We start from the raw sequence: 18,518 nt of genomic DNA, 5'->3' as shown, positions 1-18,518 counted from the left end.
AAACAAACAGCGCAGAGAGCGCAGCTACAGAGGCTATTTCTAAGGTATCTATCTGTTGGAAATCTGAACCCACAAATGTGAACCAGCTATTTCCAAAGACACAGAGAAGAATATTACATGTGCAGGGCATAGTGCCATACCCTGCCATCTCAATGGCCGGAGGCAGAAGCAGGAGGATCAGGTTCAAGGTCATCTTGAGGTACACTGTGAATTCAAGACCAGCTTAGCTACATGAAGCAAACAAAAGGACTATTAGAGGCAACGATCACCCATGAGCAGTTTGAGAGACAGATCCTGAAGAACAGATGGAGACAGGAAGTGCTCCAGGGACCCTTCTCAGTATCCTATGGCTCTCAATTCTAAACAGGCACAAGGTGGGTGACAGAAGGAGTTATCTACCTTGCATGAGCACTTCCATGGCTGTCCGAGGCTTAGACATCCGTCTGTCCTCCAGCTCGCTGTCCGATTCATCGTCCTCTTGAATGTCTATGTCCGAGTCATCATTGCCTGGCAGAACACACAAGGCAGAATAAACCAGTGAGCAGGCCTTCCCTTACAGTGTAACATCTCCTGCCTACTATGGCTTCAGGGCAAAAGACCTACCTTTAGTTGTCCTTTTTTCTTTTAGATTTTGAGACCGCCTGGATTTGTTCATAGATACTTAGTGAAGTGTTACTGCAGACCATAATATGCTGTATTTGCTTTGAGCAATTTTTCAAAGCAAAAAGAATATGGACCAGGTATGTTAAAAACAATATGAAAACCTGAAATTTTTATGACATTGAGCTGGCTGTCAAAGTGGAAGCTGTTGGTTAACGGGATAAATCCACTGTTCTTTGTCAGGCCATGTTTCTAACCCAAGAGCCTGGATCCTAACAAAGATAGAAGTGGATGTGAAAGAACAACAACAGGGGAATGGAGGGGGCGGAGCCAGGCCTGGGCTGCAGAGTAAGCTGTTCTAACAAAGTGTTGACATGACACTTTTCCTGAGGAAAATTCTAGAATAAAGGTATACATTGGTGGGGCTATGGCTCAGTGATGAGGCATGTGCTTATTTATCATCATCATCATCATCATCATCATCATCATCATTACTTTGCAAAGGTCTGAGTTCAAACCCTAACACCACATACACAAACAATACTTTTCTTTTAGAAAAGTTAATTTTTTTAAATAAATTATTTAATAAATTTATTTATTGGGGAGGCATCCAGGCATGTACTCTATAAAAGGCTATTTTCAGTGCAATCGTTTTAAATATATTTATTTATTTTAAATATATGACACACTGTCAACATCTTCTGACACTCCAGAAGAGGGCATCAGATCCCATTACAGATGGTTGTGAGCCACCATGTGGTTGCTAGGATTTAAACTCAGGACCTCTGGAAGAGAGCAGTCAGTGCACTTAACCACTGAGCCATCTCTCCATCCAGCCCCTAATCATTTTTTAATTAAAAAAAAGTCATGTCTTTCCTTCTCTGCTTTTCACTCCCCTCTGTACACACGCGCGCGCACACACACACACACACACACACACACACACACACACACACACACACGCACTCAGTCTCCCAGAGCTGGAATTGAAGGCAGTTGTGGGCTACCTGATGTGGGTGCTGGAAACTGAGCTAGGATGTTCTAGAAGAGCAGCAGTGTTCTTAGTCACAGAGTCATCATCTCCAGACCCTTATGGCAATCTATATACATTTCTTTTTCCTTTTTTGTTTCCTTTTTAATTTTTATTTATTTATTTATCTATCTTTTAATTTATTTACATTTCAAGTGTTATCCCCTGACCCATTTCCCCCCTCCCAGAAACCCTATCCCCTCTCCTATCCCCCCTCTCCCTGCTTCTATGAGGGGGTTCCTCCACTCACCCCTGCCTTCTCACCCTCGATTCTCCTACACTGGGGCATCTATTGAACCTTCTTAGGACCAAGGACCTCTCCTCCCATTGGTGCCTGCCACATATGCAGCTGGAACCATGGGTACTCCTTGGTTGGTCTTAGTCCCAGGGAGCTTGGGGGGGGGGGTTCTGGTTGGTTGATATTGTTGTTTTTCCTATGGGGTTGCAAATCACTTCAGTTCCTTCAGTACTTTCTCCACTGGGGACTCTGCACTCAGTGCAATGGTGGCTGCAAGGATCTGCCTCTGTATTTGTCAGACTCTGGCATGGCCTCTCAGGAGACAGCTATATCAGGCTCTTGTTAGCAAGCACTTGTTGGCATCTACAACAGTGTCTGGGTTTGGTGATTGTATCTGGGATGAATCCCCAGGTGGGACAGTCTCTGGATGGCCTTTCCTTTAGTCTCTGCTCAACACTTTTTCTCTGTATTTGCTCCTGTGAGTATTTTGTTCCCCTTTCTAAGAAGGACCGAAGCACCCACTTTGGTCTTCCTCCTTCTTCAGCTTCATGTGGTCTGTGAATTGTATCTTGGGTATTCTGAACTTTTAGGCTAATATCCACTTACCAGTGAATGCATACATGCGTGTTCTTTTGTGACTGGGTTACCTCACTCAGGATGATATTTTCTAGGTCCATCATTTTCCTAAGAATTTCATGAATTCATCGTTTTTAATAGCTGAGCAGTACTCGACTGCGTAAATGTACCACATCAAGTGTCCTTGTTCTGTGTTGGAGCATCTTCTGGGTATATGCCCAGGAGTGGTATAGCTGGGTTCTCAAGTAATACCATGTCCACTTTTCTGAGGAACTGCCAGACTGATTTCCAGAGTGGTTGTACCAGCTTGCAATCCCACCAACAATGGAAGAGTGTTCCTCTTTCTCCACATCCTCGCCAGCATCTGTGTCACCTGAGTTTTTGATCTTAGCCATTCTGACTGGTGTGAGGTGGAATCGCAGGATTGTTTTGATTTCCATTTCCCTGATGACTAAGGATGTTGAACATTTCTTTAGGTGCTTCTCAGCCATTCATTTTTCTCAGTTGAGAATTCTTTGTTTAGTTTTGCACCCCAATTTTTAATAGGACTATTTGATTCTTTGGAGTCTAACTTCTTGAGTTCTTTGTATATATTGGATGTTAGCCCTCTATTGGGTGTAGGGTTGGTAAAGATCTTTTCCCAGTCTGTTGGTTGCTGTTTTGTCCTGTTGACAGTGTCCTTTGCCTTACAGAAGCTTTGCAATTTTATGAGGTCTCATTTGTTGATTCTAGATCTTAGAGCATAAACACCATTGGTGTCTTATTCAGGAAATTTTCCCGTGCCCATGTATTCGAGACTTTCCTCCACTTTCTCTTCTATTAGATTCAGTGTATTTGGTTTTATGTGGAGGTCCTTGATCAACTTGGACTTGAGCTTTGTACGGGAGATAAGAATGGATCAATTTGCATTCTTCTACAAGTTGAACCAGCGCATGTTGAAAATGCTCTCTTTTTCCATTGGATGGTTTTAGCTCCTTTGTCAAAGATCAAGTGACTGTAGGTGTGTGGGTTCATTTCTGGGTCTACAATTCTATTCCATTGATCAACCTGTTTGTCAATACTATGCAGTTTTTAACACAATTGCTCTGTAGTACAGCTTGAGGTTAGGGATGGTGATTCCCCAAGAAGTTTTTTTTTTTTGTTTTTTTTTTTTTTTTTTTTTGTTTTTTTGTTATTCCAAGTGAATTTGAGAACTGTTTTTTCTAACTCTATGAAGAATTGGGTTGGAATTTTGATGGGGACTGCATTAGATCTGTAGATTGATTACAGCAAGATAGCCCTTTTTACTATATTAACCCTGCCAATCCATGAGCATGGGAGATCTTTCTATCTTCTGAGAACTTCTTTGATTTCTTTCTTCAGAGACTGGAAGTTCTTGTTATACAGATCTTTCGCTTGTTTGGTTAGAGTCACACCACCAAGATACTTTATATTGTGACTATTGTGAAGGATGTCATTTCCCTAATTATTATTTCTTCTTTTTCTTCTTCTTCTTCTTCTTCTTCTTCTTCTTCTTCTTCTTCTTCTTCTTCTTCTTCTTCTTCTTCTTCTTCTTCTTCTTCTTCTTCTTCTTCTCCTTCTCCTCCTCCTCCTCCTCCTCCTCCTCCTCCTCCTCCTCCTCCTCCTCCTCCTCCTCCTCCTCCTCTTCCTCCTCCTCCTCCTCCTCCTCCACCTCCTCCTTCTTCTTTTTCTTCTTCTTTTTTTTTTGTTTTTTGGATTTGGTTATTTCGAGACAGTGTTTCTCTGTATAGCCCTGGCTGTCCTGGAACTTACTCTGTAGTCCAGGCTGGCCTCAAACTCAGAAATCTGCCTGCCTCTGCCTCCCAGAGTGCTGGGATTACAGGCGTGCACCACCACCACCCAGCTCATTTCCCTAATTTCTTTCTCAGCCTTAGGAGGGCTACTGATTTGTTAAGAGTTAATTTCATATCCAGACACTTTGCTGAAGTTGTTTATCAGCTGTAAGAGTTCTCTGGTGGAGTTTTTGGGGTCACTTAAGTATACTATCATATCATCTGCAAATAGTGATATTTTGACTTCTTCCTTTTCAATTTGTATCCCGTTGATGTCCTTTGGTTGTCTAATTCCTCTATCTAGAACTTCAAGTACTATACTGAATAGATAGGGAGAGAGAAGGCAGCCTTGTCTAGTCCCTGATTTTAGGGGGTTTCTTCAAGTTTGATGTTGGCTACTGGTTTGCTGTATATTACTTTTACTATGTTTAGGTATGGGCTTTGAATTCCTGATCTTTCCAAGACTTTTTGCATGAAGGGATGTGGAATTTTGTCAAGTCTTTTCAGCATCTAATGAAATGATGTTTTTTTTTCTTGAGCTTGTTTATGTAGTGGATTACATTGATGGCTTTCCATATATTGAACCATCTCTGCATCCCTGGGATGAAGCCTACTTAATCGTGGAAAATGTTTTGATGAGTTCTTGGATTTGGTTTGCAAGCATTTCATTGAATATTTCTGCACTGATATTCATAAAGAAAATGGTCTGAAGTTCTCTTTATTTGTTAGATCTTTGTGAGGTTTTGGTATTATTGTAACTATGGCTTTATAGAATGAATTGGGTAGTGTTCCTTTTGTTTCTATTTTGTGGAATAGTTTGGAGTATTGGTATTAGGTCTTCTTTGAAGGTCTGATAGAATTCTGCACTAAACTCATCTGGTCCTGGGCTTTTTTTGGGGGGGGTGGGGGGAGATTTTTAATGACTGCTTCTATTTTTTAGGGATTATAGGGCTGTTTAGATGGTTTATCTGATCCTAATTTAACTTTGGTGTGTGGTATCTGTCTAGAAAATTGCCCATTTCATCCAGATTTTCCAGCTGTGTTGAATATAGGCTTTTATAGTAGGATCTGATGATTTTTTTAATTTCCTCAGTTTCCGTTGTTATAACTCCCATTTCATTTCTGATTTCGTTAATTTGGATACTGTCTCTGGGCCCTCTGGTTAGTCTGGCTAGGGGTATCTATCTTGTTGATTTTCTCAAAGAACCAGTTCCTAGATTTGTTGATTCTTTGTGTAGCTCGTTTTGTTTCTACTTGGTTGATTTCAGCCCTGAGTTTGATTATTTCCTGCCATCTACTCTTCTTGGTTGTATTTGCTTCTTTTTGTTCTAGAGGTTTCAGGTGTGCTGTTAAGCTGCTAGTGTATGTTCTCTCCAGCTGGATGTACTCAGAGCTATGAGTTTTCCTATTAGCACTGCTTTCATTTAGTCTCATAAGTATGGGTATGTTGTACCTTCATTTTCATTAAATTCTAAAAAGTCTTTAATTTCTTTCTTTATTTCTTCTTTGACCAAGTTATCATTGAGTAGAGCATTGTTCAGCTTCCATGTGTATGTAAGCTGTTGTTTTTGTTGCTACTGAAGACCAGTCTTAATCCGGAGTAATCTGTTAGGAAGCATGAGATTATTTCAATTTTCTTATATCTGTTGAGGGCCAATTTTTGACTGATTATATGGTCAGTTTTGGAAAAGGTACTATGAAGTGTTGAGAATAAGGTATATTCTTTTGATTTAGGATGAAATGTTGTATAAGATATCTGTTAAATCCATTTGATCCATAACTTCTGTTAGTTTCACTGTGACTCTGTTTAGTTTCTGTTTCCATGATCTGTCCATTGATGAGAGTGGGTTGTTGAAGTCTCCCACTATTATTGTGTGAGGTACAATGTATGCTTTAAGCTTTAGTAAAGTTTCTTTTATGAATGTGGGTGCCCTTGTATTTGGAGCATAGATATTTGGAATCGAAAGTTCTTCTTGGTAGATTTTTCCTTTGATGAGTATGAAGTGTCCTTCTTTATCTTTTTTGATAACTTTTGGTTGAAAGTCAATTTTATCTGATATTAGAATGGCTACTCCAGATTGTTTCTTGGGACCATTTGTTTGGAAACAATTTTCCAGTTCTTTACTCTGATAGTGTTTGTCTTTGACACTTTGTCTTTTTCCTGTATTCAGCAAAATGGGGGTCCTGTTTACATATCTAGTCTGTTAGTCTATGTCTTTTTATTGGGGAATTGAGTCCATTGATGTTAAGAGATATTAAATAGTGATTGTTGCTTCCTGTTATTTTTTTTATATTATTTTCATATCTGTGTAGCTATCTTCTTTTGGGATTGTTGAAAGAAGATTACTTTCTTGCTTTTTCTAGGGTGTAGTTTCAACTCATTGTGTTGGAGTTTTCCATCTATTATGCTGGATTTGTGGAAAGATAACATGTAAATTTGATTTCATCATGGAATGAATATCTTAGTTTCTCCATCTATGGTGATTGAAAGTTTTGCTGGGTATAGTAGCCTGGGCTGACATTTATGTTCTCTTAGTATGACATCTGCCCAGGATCTTCTAACTTTCACAATCTCTGGTGAGAAGTCTGGTGTAATTCTGATAGGTCTGCTTTTATCTGTTACCTGACCTTTTCCCCTTACTGCTTTTAATATTCTTTCTTTGTTTTGTGCATTTGGTGTTTTGACTATTATGCGATGGGAGGAATTTCTTTTCTGGTCCAATGAATTTGGAGTTCAGTAGGCTTCTTGTATTATATACATTTCTTAAATACTTGTTCATTGTCTTTGTGCCTGTAAGCTGAACATTTCCTAGACAGAACCAACAGAGACTATAATGGGAAGATAAAGCTGTCTGCCTATTGCCTTACTGTACCCAGGGAACAGTTTGGGAAGGAGGGTCTTGGAGGGGTTTGTAGTTGCTGGTCTGACACTGACTTAGAAGTCAGCCTAGAAATCCAGCAGTTGTTGGTCTTCCAAAAGGCTTTGCCTGGTGACTGCATGTGAAGGTAATGTCAAGGTAACTGGATCCAGCTGGGGATTAAGGGAAGGTAATTTTCTTTCTTTCTTCCTTTTTTCTTTCTTTTTCTTTCTTTCTTTTTTCTTTCTTTCTTTTTTCTTTCTTCTTTCTTTCTTCCTTCCTTCCTTCCTTCCTTCCTTCCTTCCTTCCTTCCTTCCTTCCTTCCTTCCTTCCTTCCTTCCTTCCTTCCTTCCTTTCTTTTTTTCGAAACAGGGTTTCTCTGTATAGCCCTGGCTGTCCTGGAACTCACTCTGTAGACCAGACCAGACTGGCCTCAAACTCAGAAATCCACCTGCCTCTGCCTCCCAAGTGCTGGGATCAAAGGCATGCGCCACCATTGCGGGGCTATAACTTGCTTTTTTTTAATCCAAAAGAAGAGCTGTGTTCTTCAGTTCAGTAGGAAAGTGTCAGCACTGCAACAGTGTCACTAAGAACACCCTTCAAGACTACCAATGCTGTTTGAAAACTATATCGTCTAAAAGTCTTTATACAGAAAATGAATCCATATTAACATAATTTAACACTATAACACAAAATCACCACTCAGTTTAGTTTCCTTCCTACTTCATCCATGAAAATTACAATATTAAATGCTTACTCCATGCAATATAGAGGTTCTGCACCACTTGGTCTCTGTCATGACTGACCTAGCACTAAATCAGCAGGAACCTGCTTTGCTACAGACACTGTTCAGGTTTTCTAAAGGATTCCCAGCAGTCCCTGTTCTCTTTCTAGAGCTCTCTGAGAACAAGCACAACATAAGTCAGTCACAAAAGGAATGGGCAGGTTGGAGAAAAGCTGGATGCCCAGGTGTACTCTTTTGATCACAAGAATAAAGGCATTTTATCATGAGAACACAACTAAGCAAGAGAAGCAAGTCAGTGCCCAGAACTGTAATGCAGCAGGAAGACCACACTCTGCAATGGTTCCTTTTGTGGAACTGTTGCCATGGTGCCATCCTGGTGTGCAATGTGGGCTCACTATGGAGAGGACTCTTTCCAGAGTCCAGGCCTCATGTTTATTAGTACATTTTCCTACAGGTGAGTGCCTTGGTGAGCACTCCTGGATGACCGTGTATGGGATTCGCAATTAAGCAAGTGTCTTTCACTGACACTTCATGTAGCAGCACCTTTTCCAGCTGACCTAAAATATGGGACCATTCATACTAGTAGGGATAATTTTCATTCTAACTATTACATAGAGTCTAAGCTAACTGTAGCATTTAAACAAATACAAATGTCATAAGTATCATAAGAAATGAATGTTAGCTAGATGCTGAGAATTGGAAGAAAACTTTATTATTGAAAACAGATTCTTCTCTCAGATACTATATTTCAACCTCCCTCTACTTCTATTAGCTACCACCACCTCCTCTCACCCCCAGATCCATTTCCACCGTTTCCTTTTCAGAAAGGAGCAGGCCTCCACGAGAGGTCAGCCAAACAGAACAAAACAAGATACAGTAAAAACAAAGCAAAAGCCCTCAGACTGAGGCTGGACAGGGCAACTCAATAGGAGGAAAAGAGTCTTAAGAGCAGGCAAGGCATCTTAGATGGACTTAACCCATGATTAGGGGTCCACACCAAGCTAACTGCCGTGACGTATACACAGAAGACCTGGTGCAGACCCATGTAGGTCCTATGCTTACCATTTCAGTCTCTATGAGAAGCATGCGGCTTGAGTAAATTCAAATGGCACTTAATATAAAAGCTGTGAGAAAACTGCTATCTGAAAATATTCTAGTACTTCTAGTCAACAATGACAGATTTGTTAATAAGAGGGCAGATATCTATTGTTCTTACCACAATTAAAAATGAAAGTTTTAATAAAAATAAATATTTTAAAACTGTAAGTAACTCTGCTAGAGAAATGTAAATAACTCATTGCGTACCTGTCATACAAAGCTGTTGACCTAAGTTTGGTCTCAGGAACTCATGTAAACGTGGAAGGCGAGAGGACTGACCCAAAAATTGTGTCCTGACCTTGACTTGCACACTTGCACACAACAACACTCACACCAGCACCTGCACACTTGGCATGCGTGCATGTGCATGTCCCACCGCACACACCACACACACACACACACACACACACACACACACACTAAATGAAAACCTTAAACACAGAGGTAACTCTCACAGCTGAAAACACTAGTCAGGACAGGGCCTTACTTCCACTCTTGAGCAGTCGCTTCTCTTCTTCCTTTAGTTTATTCTGCATCAGACGGAGAGTATTTTCAGCTTCCTGTGGAGGACGAAAAAGACAGATTCAGAACAATGAACTGTGGTAGATGATCTGATTCTTCACCACTGTGTGAATATTGAAGTATTTGTCATATAGAGCAAAAACCCATGACAAAACAAAAGAAAACAAAAAACCTGAGGAAGTTGTTTAAGGGGACTGGCAAAATGGCGCAGTGGTTTGGGTCACTGGCTGCTCTCCCAGAGGACCCTGTTCAATTCCTTGTACCCACATGGTGGCTCACAACCATCTAAACACCAATTCAGGAGATCTGATGCCCAGTTTGGCCTCTGAGGGCACTGCATGCACATGGCACACAGACGCACAAGTATACAAAATAGACATGCACAAGTCTTTCTAAAAAATGTTAAAGAGAATTTGCTTGAGCAACCTATGAGGTCCCTAGACCTGTGCTCTTTCTCTGTTGTCTATCCAGCAACCCATGGGAGTGGCCTAGACATATGATGCTCTGGCTCCACACCCTCCTCCCCCACAAACCACTCTGAAGCCCAGCGGTGTGCAGCAAGCGCAGTGGACACAGGAAATGTGTCTAGTGCAGACAGCCACAGCTCTCGGGCTCACAACAAATGTCCCATGCTCCTGCCATACTTTTCACCACTCCAGTGCTAAAGACGCTTACAGACAGGTCAAGATGGTAAGACAAGCCAGGAGATCCTGGTCACAGATCCTGGTGCAGGACCAGAAGGGGGTAGGACCATGTCAGGTGTGTGGGCAAATGGAGCCCTGGTTAAGCTGGGCATGGTGGCATGTATCTTATAGTGCCTGCACCTAGGAGGCTGAAGCTAGAGGCTGGTCTGGATAACACTGTGAGGCACTGGCCCTCTCACCCCTAAAATAAACAGGAAACAGCCCTGGTTATTGTCAAAGACCACAGTGAGGGTCTGGGGGGTGGCTCAGGCATCAGGTGTCTGCTGCTGAATGTGAACAGCAGTCGGGTCCCTGCAGCCCATGCAAACACCAAGTTCATGTGCAGCTCTCCATCTCCTCTGCTCGGAGGATGTGTGTAGGCCGAGGGCTTACTTCAAACCTCTCCTGCTCCATCCTGTGATGATCCTCAAGTTGCTGCTCCAGGTAAGCCAGGTTCCGAAACTTCTCTAGATAGATGTCATATTGCTTTTGCAACTCTTCCTCAACCTTCTCATACTCATCCATAAAGGCCGGCCTACAATGAGCAAATGAAAAAAAAAAAGGGGGAAGCCAGTCAATCTGCAATAGTTTGAAATTTGTATTTAAGACTTCCAACTTCCATCATCATGAATTTCTCTCAACTACATCATGAAATCTCTAATTACACAAGGTCCTCACTCTGAATTAAAAATAATTTGCCTTTATCCCTTTCTACCCACCAAAAGAACATAATATAAGAATATAATAAAAGAATATAAGTCTTTTATTGTGCCCAAAGAGCCCAAATCATACTTGTCATCAGGATCTTGTTTCTGGAGCTAGGTACCTTGTGTCTCACTAGTCAGCCTGTTCCATGGCTCCTTTTTCAGACACAGATGTCATCCTAAAACTTTCTGATATCCTTGTTTTTAAGTGTTATGGCTTGACAAATCAGAGCCAGTGAATTTGAAACAAGTTCAATATAATTTCCTTTAAGGATTAATTCATCCTGGGCTTGAGAGATAGAACAAGCAACACTTGTCCTCATCTGAACCCCGCAGATGTATTTTTCACCCAAGAAAGTTCAGATTTCCACCAAAGACCCATTCTCCTGAACAATGACATTGATGAGGAAGTGATCATATACAGACCTCATCTTGTGACAAAAGCCCAGTGTAACACCCTTGAATGTGTTCTGAACATGACTGGGCTGATCCCCCACCATTTGTCAACCCGGAGCCTCTTCTTTCCAAGGAGACTCAGCTCTACATTGATGTGACTGAAGTCCCTCTGCAGAGTTCCCTCTGGGGCCCTTCTCAATGACTGAACCCCTTCAGAGTGAGGTTGATATTTTTGCCAACAGTCTGACTGCTAAGAATGGTCTTCATTCTTGCAGTAGATGGGGCAAAAAGTGAACATAGTTATCTTTAACCATGTATTCTTCATAAAATGCTAAAAAAGAAAGCCCCTGGAAGTAGGAGAATTAAGTAAAAAATTACATATAAATCACCAACAACATTCATTGGGCGTAACCTACATCCTCCCAGGTTTTTTTAGTAGGGTCTCGTGTGGCCTGGACGGTCCTTGGTGAGTTCCTGATCAGCATCCTGAGTGCTGGGTTGCATGTGTGTGCCATCCTGCTAAGCCCCTAAATACAGGTACAGATAGGAATGAGTGTGTATGGTATTTTTTAAAAATACTTATTTATTTTATTTATATGAGTACACTATTGCTGTCTTCAGACACACTAGAAGAGGGCATCGGATCCCATGACAGATGGTTGTGAGCCACCATGTGGTTGCTGGGAACTTAACTAAGCATCTAAGGAAGAGTAGGCAGTGCTCTTAATGGCTGAGCCATCTCTCCAGCCTGAATGTGTATTTTTTTGAGACACAGTTTTATTATGTAGCCCAGACTGGTCTGGAACTATGTATGCTAAGCTGGCCTTGAACTCATAAAGATCTGTGTACCTCTGTCTTCCAAATAATGGTATTAAAGGTATATATCATTACATCCAAGTAAGAATGTATATTTTTAATAAAAATTAAATACTTGGGAGAGTGGGTCCTATACCTCACCTGGGCAGCACAGCAGAGCTGGCCCTGGTGGTGTGGTTTCAGGTGAGCCTCCTTGAGGGCATGAGAGCTGGCACTGCCCCTTGCCAGGAGTGGCACTGGGTAAACTAGCCAGGGCAGTGCTGGAGAACTTGCCCTGATGGTGTGTGAATAGGAGAGCTGGTGGGCTGACCGACTCAGCTACCACCCAAACCCAGATCCAGGGCTTTGAGTTGACCCACCCAACATCTATCGCAACTATGAACTGCTAGAGCCACATGCTGCTGGATCTCCATGACACAAAACAGCAACAGGCTCTGAGAAGACACCTAGTGAGGATCTAGTATTAATTATGTAGCAGAAGCCAGAGGCCTCTTAACATAACAATTTACTCTCTACAATTTACAATTTATCTTAGTTGGTACAAGAGTCTACTGTGGACAGGACGAAACTTAGTCTTCCACAGAGGTGAACAGGCTGCTGCTAATGAGCGCTGTCTTAAAACAAATGAACTGAAAGCCTGCAGCGCGGAAGTCTGGCCTGGTTGGCAAGCTTTCCTTTCCCTCTTGGTATTCCTCTTCCTTCCCCTCCCTGTTCCTGAGTGCTGGGATTACAGGCTCGCTTTGTCATGCCTAGCTTTGTTATTAATCTTAATAGGAAAATTCTGATCTTAAGAAATATAATGAGGTGGTGGAGAGATGTCTTAGCAATTAAGAGCACTGGCTGCTCTTCCAGAGGATAAGAGTTCAATTCCCATCACTCACCTGGCTGCTCATATTCTGTAAATCTAGTTCAATGGATCTGATACAGGGTACACAGGTATACACACAGGGAAAACGTTCATACATATAATTTTTTAAATTAGTTTATTTATTTTTATTGAATATATTCTTCATTTACATTTCATATGCTAAAACCTTTCCTGGTTTACCCCCTACCCGAAAACCACCAGCCCCTCCTTCCACCCCCTTTCTCCAAGTATATACCCCTCCTCCACCCGACCCACTCCCCCCTCGATTTCCCTTTGTTGGGGCATCTATTGAGCCTTCACAGGACCAAGGACCTTTCCTCCCACTGATGCCTGACAAGGCCTTCCTCTGCCACACTTTTGGCTGGAACCATGTGCACCCCTTGGTTGATGGTTTAGTCCCGGGGAGCCCTGGGGTGTCTGACATTGTTGTTCTTCTCATGTGGCTGTAAACCCCTTCAGCTCCTCCAGTCCACCCTCCAACTCCTCCATTGGGGACCCCGCGTTCAGTCCAGTGGTTGGCTGCTAGTATCTGCCTCTGTATGTTTAAGGCTCTGGCAGGGCCCCTCCGGAGGCAACCATAGCAGGCTCCTTTCGGTATGCACTTCTTGTCCTCCATAATAGTGTTGGGGTTTGGTGACTTTATAGGATGAATCCCCAGGTAGTGCAGTCTCTGGGTGGCCTTTACTTCAGTCTCTGTTCCATACTTTGTTTCCATTATTGCTCCTGTATTTTGTTCCCTTTGCCAGAGGAACCAAAGCACCCCCACTTCAGTCCTCCTTCTTGAGCTTAACTTATTTTGAGCTTTTGGGCTAACATCCATTTATTAGTGAATGCATACCATGTATGTTCTTTTGTGATTGGGTTACCTCACTCAGGATGACACTCTCTAGTTCCATCCATTTGCCTAAGAATTTCATGAATTCATTGTTTTTAATAGCTGAATAGTACTCCATTGTGTATATATACCACAATTTCTGTATCCATTCCTCTGTTGAAGGATATATGGGTTCTTTCCAGCTTCTGGCTATTATAAGTAAGGCTGCTATGAACATAATGGAGCATGTGTCCTTATTACATGTAGGAGCACCTTCTGGGTATATGCCCAGGAGTGGTATAGCTATATCCTCAGGTAGTACTAAGTCTAACTTTCTGAGGAATCACCTTTCCAGAGTACTTTTGCCAGCTTGCAATCCCACCAACAATGGAGAAGTCTTCCTTTTCCCCCTCATCCTCTCCAGTATCTACTGTCCCCTGAGTTTTTCATCTTAGCCATTCTGACTGGTGTGAGGTATTGTTTTGATTTGCATTTCCCTGATAACTAAGGATGCTGAACATTTCTTTAGGTGCTTCGGAGACATTCAGGAGTTTCCTCAGTGGAGAATTCCTTGTTTAGCTCTGTACCCCATTTTTTAATAGGAGTATTTGACTCTCTGGAGTCTAACTTCTTGAGTTCTTTGTATATGTTGGATAATAGCCCTCTATCGGATGTAGGGTTGGTAAAGATCTTTCCCCAATCTATTGGTTGCCTTTTTGTCCTATTGACAGTGTCCTTTGCCTTACAGAAGCTTTGCAGTTTTATGAGGTCCCATTTGTCAATTCTTATTCTTAGAGCATAAGCCATTGGTGTTCTTTTTTGTTTGTTTGTTTTGTTTTGTTTTTTTGGATTTGGTTTTTTTGAGACAGGGTTTCTCTGTATAGCCCTGGCTGTCCTGGAACTCACCCTGTAGACCAGGCTGACCTCGAACTCAGAAATCCACCTGCCTCTGCCTCCCAGAGTGCTTGGGATTACAGGCGTGCACCACCACCGCCCAGCTAGCCATTGGTGTTCTATTTAGGAAATTTTTCCTTGTGTCCATGTATTCAAGGTTCTTCCCCACTTTCTTCTCTATAAGCTTCAGTGTGTCTTGGTTTTATGTGTAGGTCCTTGATCCACTTGGACTTGAGCTTTGTACAAGTAGATAAGAATGGGTCGATTTACATTTTTCTGCATGCTGACCTCCAATTGATTCAGAACTATTTGTTAAAAATGCTGTCTTTTTTTCTGCTGGATATTTTAGTTTGTTTGTGAAATATCAAGAGACCATAGGTGTGTGGGTTCTTTTCTGGGTCAATTCTATTCCATTGATCTTCCTGCCTGTCTCTGTACCAATACCAAACAGTTTTTATCACTATTGCTCTGTAGTAGAGCTGAGGTCAGGGACGATTCCCCCAGGAGATCTTTTGTTGTGGAGAATAGTTTTTGCTATCCTGGGTTTTTTATTATTCTAGATGAATTTGAGAATTGCTCTTTCTAGCTCTATGAAGAAATGATTTGGAATTTTGATGGAGATTGCACTGATTCTGTAGATTGCTTTTGGCAAGATGGCCATTTTTACTATACTAATCTTGCCAATCCATGAGCATGGGAGATCTTTCCATCTTCTTCAATTTCTTTCTTCAGAGGCTTGAAGTGCTTGTCATACAGATCTTTCACTTGCTTGGTTAGAGTCACACCAAGGTATGTAATATTATTTGTGACTTATGAAGGGTGTCATTTCCCTAATTTCTTTCTCAGCTTGTTTATCCTTTGAGTAGAGGAAGATTACTAATTTGTTTGAGTTAATTTTATATCCAGCCACTTTGCTGAAGTTGTTTATCAGCTTAAGGAGTTCTCTGGTTGAAGTTTTGGGGTCGTTTAAGTATACAATCATATCTGCAAATAGTGACAATTTGTATACCTTTGACCTTTTGTTGTCTGATTGCTCTGACTAGGACTTCAAGTACTATATTGAATAGGTAGGGAGAGAGTGAGCAGCCTTGTCTGGTCCCGGATTTTAGTGAGATTGCTTCAAGTTTCTCTCCATTTAGTTTGATATTGGCTACCAGTTTGCAGTATATTGCTTTCAGTGTGTTTAGGCATGGGCCTTCAATTCCTGATCTCTCCAAGTCTTTTATCATGAAGGGATGCTGGATTTTGTCAAAAGCCTTTTTAGCATCTAAAGAAATGACCATGCAGTTTTTTTCTTTGAGTTTGTTTAGGTAGTGGATTACATTGATGGATTTCTGTATATTGAACCATCCTTGCATTCCTGGGATGAAGCCTACTTGATCATGGTGAATTGTTTTGATGCATTCTTGGATTCTTGGCCAGAATTTTGTTGAGTAGTTTTGCATCGACGATGTTCATAAGGGAGATTGGTCTGAAGCTCTCTTTCCTTGTTTGGTCTTTGTTTGGTTTAGGTATAAGCCTTGCTGTAGCTTCATAGAATGAGTTGGGTAGTATTCCTTGAGTATTTATTTTGTGGAATAGTTTGAAGAGTATTGGTATAACTCTTCTTTGAAGATCTGATAGAATTCCCCACTAAACCCATCTGGTCCTGGGCTTTCTTTTTTTGATGGGAGACTATTAACAATTGCTTCTATTTCCTCAGGACTTATGGGACTATGTATATGGTTTATCTGATCCTGTTTTAATGTTGGCACCTGGTATATATCTAGAAAATTGTCCATTTTGTCCAGATTTTCAAATTTTGTTGCACATAAGCTCTTGTAGTAGGATCTGATGATTTTTTGAATTTCCAGTTTCTACTGTTATGTCTCCCTTTTCATTTCTGATTTTATTAATTTTGGGAGTGCCTCTGTGCCCTCTGGTTAGTCTGGCTAAGAGTTTATCTATCTTGTTGATTTTTCTCAAAGAACCAGCTCCTGGTTTTTCTTGATTCTTTGTATAGTTCTTTTTGTTTCTTTTTGGTTGGTTTTGGTCCCAAGTTTGATTATTTCCTGCCGTCTACTCCTCTTGGATATATTTGCTTCTTTTTGTTCTAGAGCTTTCAGGTGTGTTGTCAAGCTGCTAGTGTAAGCTCTCTCCAGTTTCTTTTTGGAGTACTTAGAGCTATCAGTTTTCCTCTTAGCACTGCTTTCAGTGTGTCCTCTAAGTTTTGGTATGATGTGTCTTCTTTTTCATTAAATTCTAAAAAGTCTTTAATTTCTTTATTTCTTCCTTGACCAATCTATCATTGAGAAGAACACTGTTCAAAGTCCACGTGTATGTGTGTTTTCCATTGTTTTTGTTTGAACTTAAGACCAGTCTTAGGCAGTGGTGATCTGATAAGGCACAAGGAATAATTTCAATATTTCTATATCTGTTGAGGCCAGTTTTGTGACCAATTATTTGGTTAATTTTGGAGAAGGTACCATGAAGTGCTAAGAAGAAAGTATATTCTTTTGCTTTAGGATAAAATGTTCTATAAATATGTTAGGTCCATTTGGTCCATAACTTTAGCTAATTTCACTGTGTCTCTGTTTAGTTTCTGTTTCCATGATTTGTCCATTGTTGAGAGTGGGGTGTTGAAATCTCCCATTATTATTGTGTGGGGTGCAATGCGTGCTTTGAGCTTGAGTAAAGTTTCTTTTATGAATGTGGGTGTCCTTGCATTTGGAGCATAGATGTTCAGAATTGAGAGTTCATCTTGGTAGACTTTTCCTTTGCCCAGTATGAAGTGTCCCTCCTTATTTTTAGACAACTTTTGGTTGAAAGTCATTTTTATTCCATATAAGAATGGCCACTCCAGCTTGTTTTTTTTGGACCATTCACTTGGAAAATTGTTTCCCAAACTTTGACTCTGAAGTAGTGACTGCCTTTGTCACTGAGGTGGGTTTCTTGTATGCAGCAAAATGTTGGGTCCTGTTTACGTATCCAGTCTGTTAGTCCATGTCTTTTTACTGGGGAATTGAGTCCATTGATGTTAAAAGATATTAAGGAAAGTGACTGTTATCAGGAAACTGTTGCTTACTGTTATCTTCTTAGTTAAAGGTGGAATTCTGTTTGTGTGGCTATCTTCTTTTGGGTTTGTTGAAAGATTACTTTATTGTTTTTTCTAGGGTGTGTTTTCCCACCTTATGTTGGTATTTCCACCTATTACTTTGTAGAGCTGGATTTGTGGAAAGATATCATGTAAATTTGCTTTTGTCATGGAATGTTTTGTTTTCTCTGTCTATGGTAATTGCAAGTTTTGCTGGGTATAGTAGTCTGGGCTGACATTTATATTCTCTTAGGGTCTGTATGACATTTGCCTAGGATCTTCTAGCTTTCATAGTTTCTGGTGAGAAGTCTGGTGTAATTCTGATAGGTCTGCCTTTATATGTTAGTTGACCTTTTTCTCTTACTGCTTTTAATATTCTTTGTTTAGTGCATTTTGTGTTTTGATGATTATGTGACAGGAGGAATTTCTGTTCTGGTCCAGTCTGTTTGGAGTTCTGTAGGTTTCTTGTATGTTCATGGGCATGCCTTTCTTTAGGTTAGGGAAGTTTTCTTCTATAATTTTGCTGAAGATATTTACTGGCCTTTTAAAATGTAAATCCTTGTTCTCTTCTATACCTATAATCCTTAGGTTTAGTCTTCTCATTGTGTCCTAGATTTCCTGGATGTTTTGAGTTACAAACTTTTTGCATTTTGCATCTGAGATTCTTCTAGCTCTTGTATTCTGTTGTTGATGCTTGCATCTATGACTCCTGAATTCTTTCCAAGGTTTTCTTTGTCCAGAGATGTCTCACTTTGCGATTTCTTTATTGTCTCTATTTCCATTTTTAGGTCCTGAATAGTTTTGTTCAGT

The 18,518-nt window shown here is 40.8% G+C and overlaps 1 protein-coding gene across 3 annotated transcripts in view; it reads right to left on the bottom strand.

Moving 5' to 3' along the window:
- Cluap1 (clusterin associated protein 1) overlaps nt 1-18,518 on the bottom strand; it is a 44,504-nt gene that overhangs the window by 6,494 nt on the left and 19,492 nt on the right. For all 3 annotated transcript variants that reach the window (XM_052197942.1, XM_052197941.1, XM_052197943.1), the window contains exons 8-10: nt 10,537-10,678; nt 9,426-9,498; nt 400-507 (exon numbers count right to left, since the gene is read on the bottom strand). In XM_052197942.1, the coding sequence (XP_052053902.1) occupies nt 400-507; nt 9,426-9,498; nt 10,537-10,678 (323 nt within the window). The remainder of the gene's footprint in view (nt 1-399; nt 508-9,425; nt 9,499-10,536; nt 10,679-18,518) is intronic.

The sequence above is a fragment of the Apodemus sylvaticus genome, chromosome 10, assembly GCF_947179515.1.
Source record: "Apodemus sylvaticus chromosome 10, mApoSyl1.1, whole genome shotgun sequence".
NCBI classification, from domain to species: domain Eukaryota; kingdom Metazoa; phylum Chordata; class Mammalia; order Rodentia; family Muridae; genus Apodemus; species Apodemus sylvaticus.
Note: the sequence above shows the minus strand (reverse complement) of the source record. Positions and strands in the feature narration are given on the sequence as shown.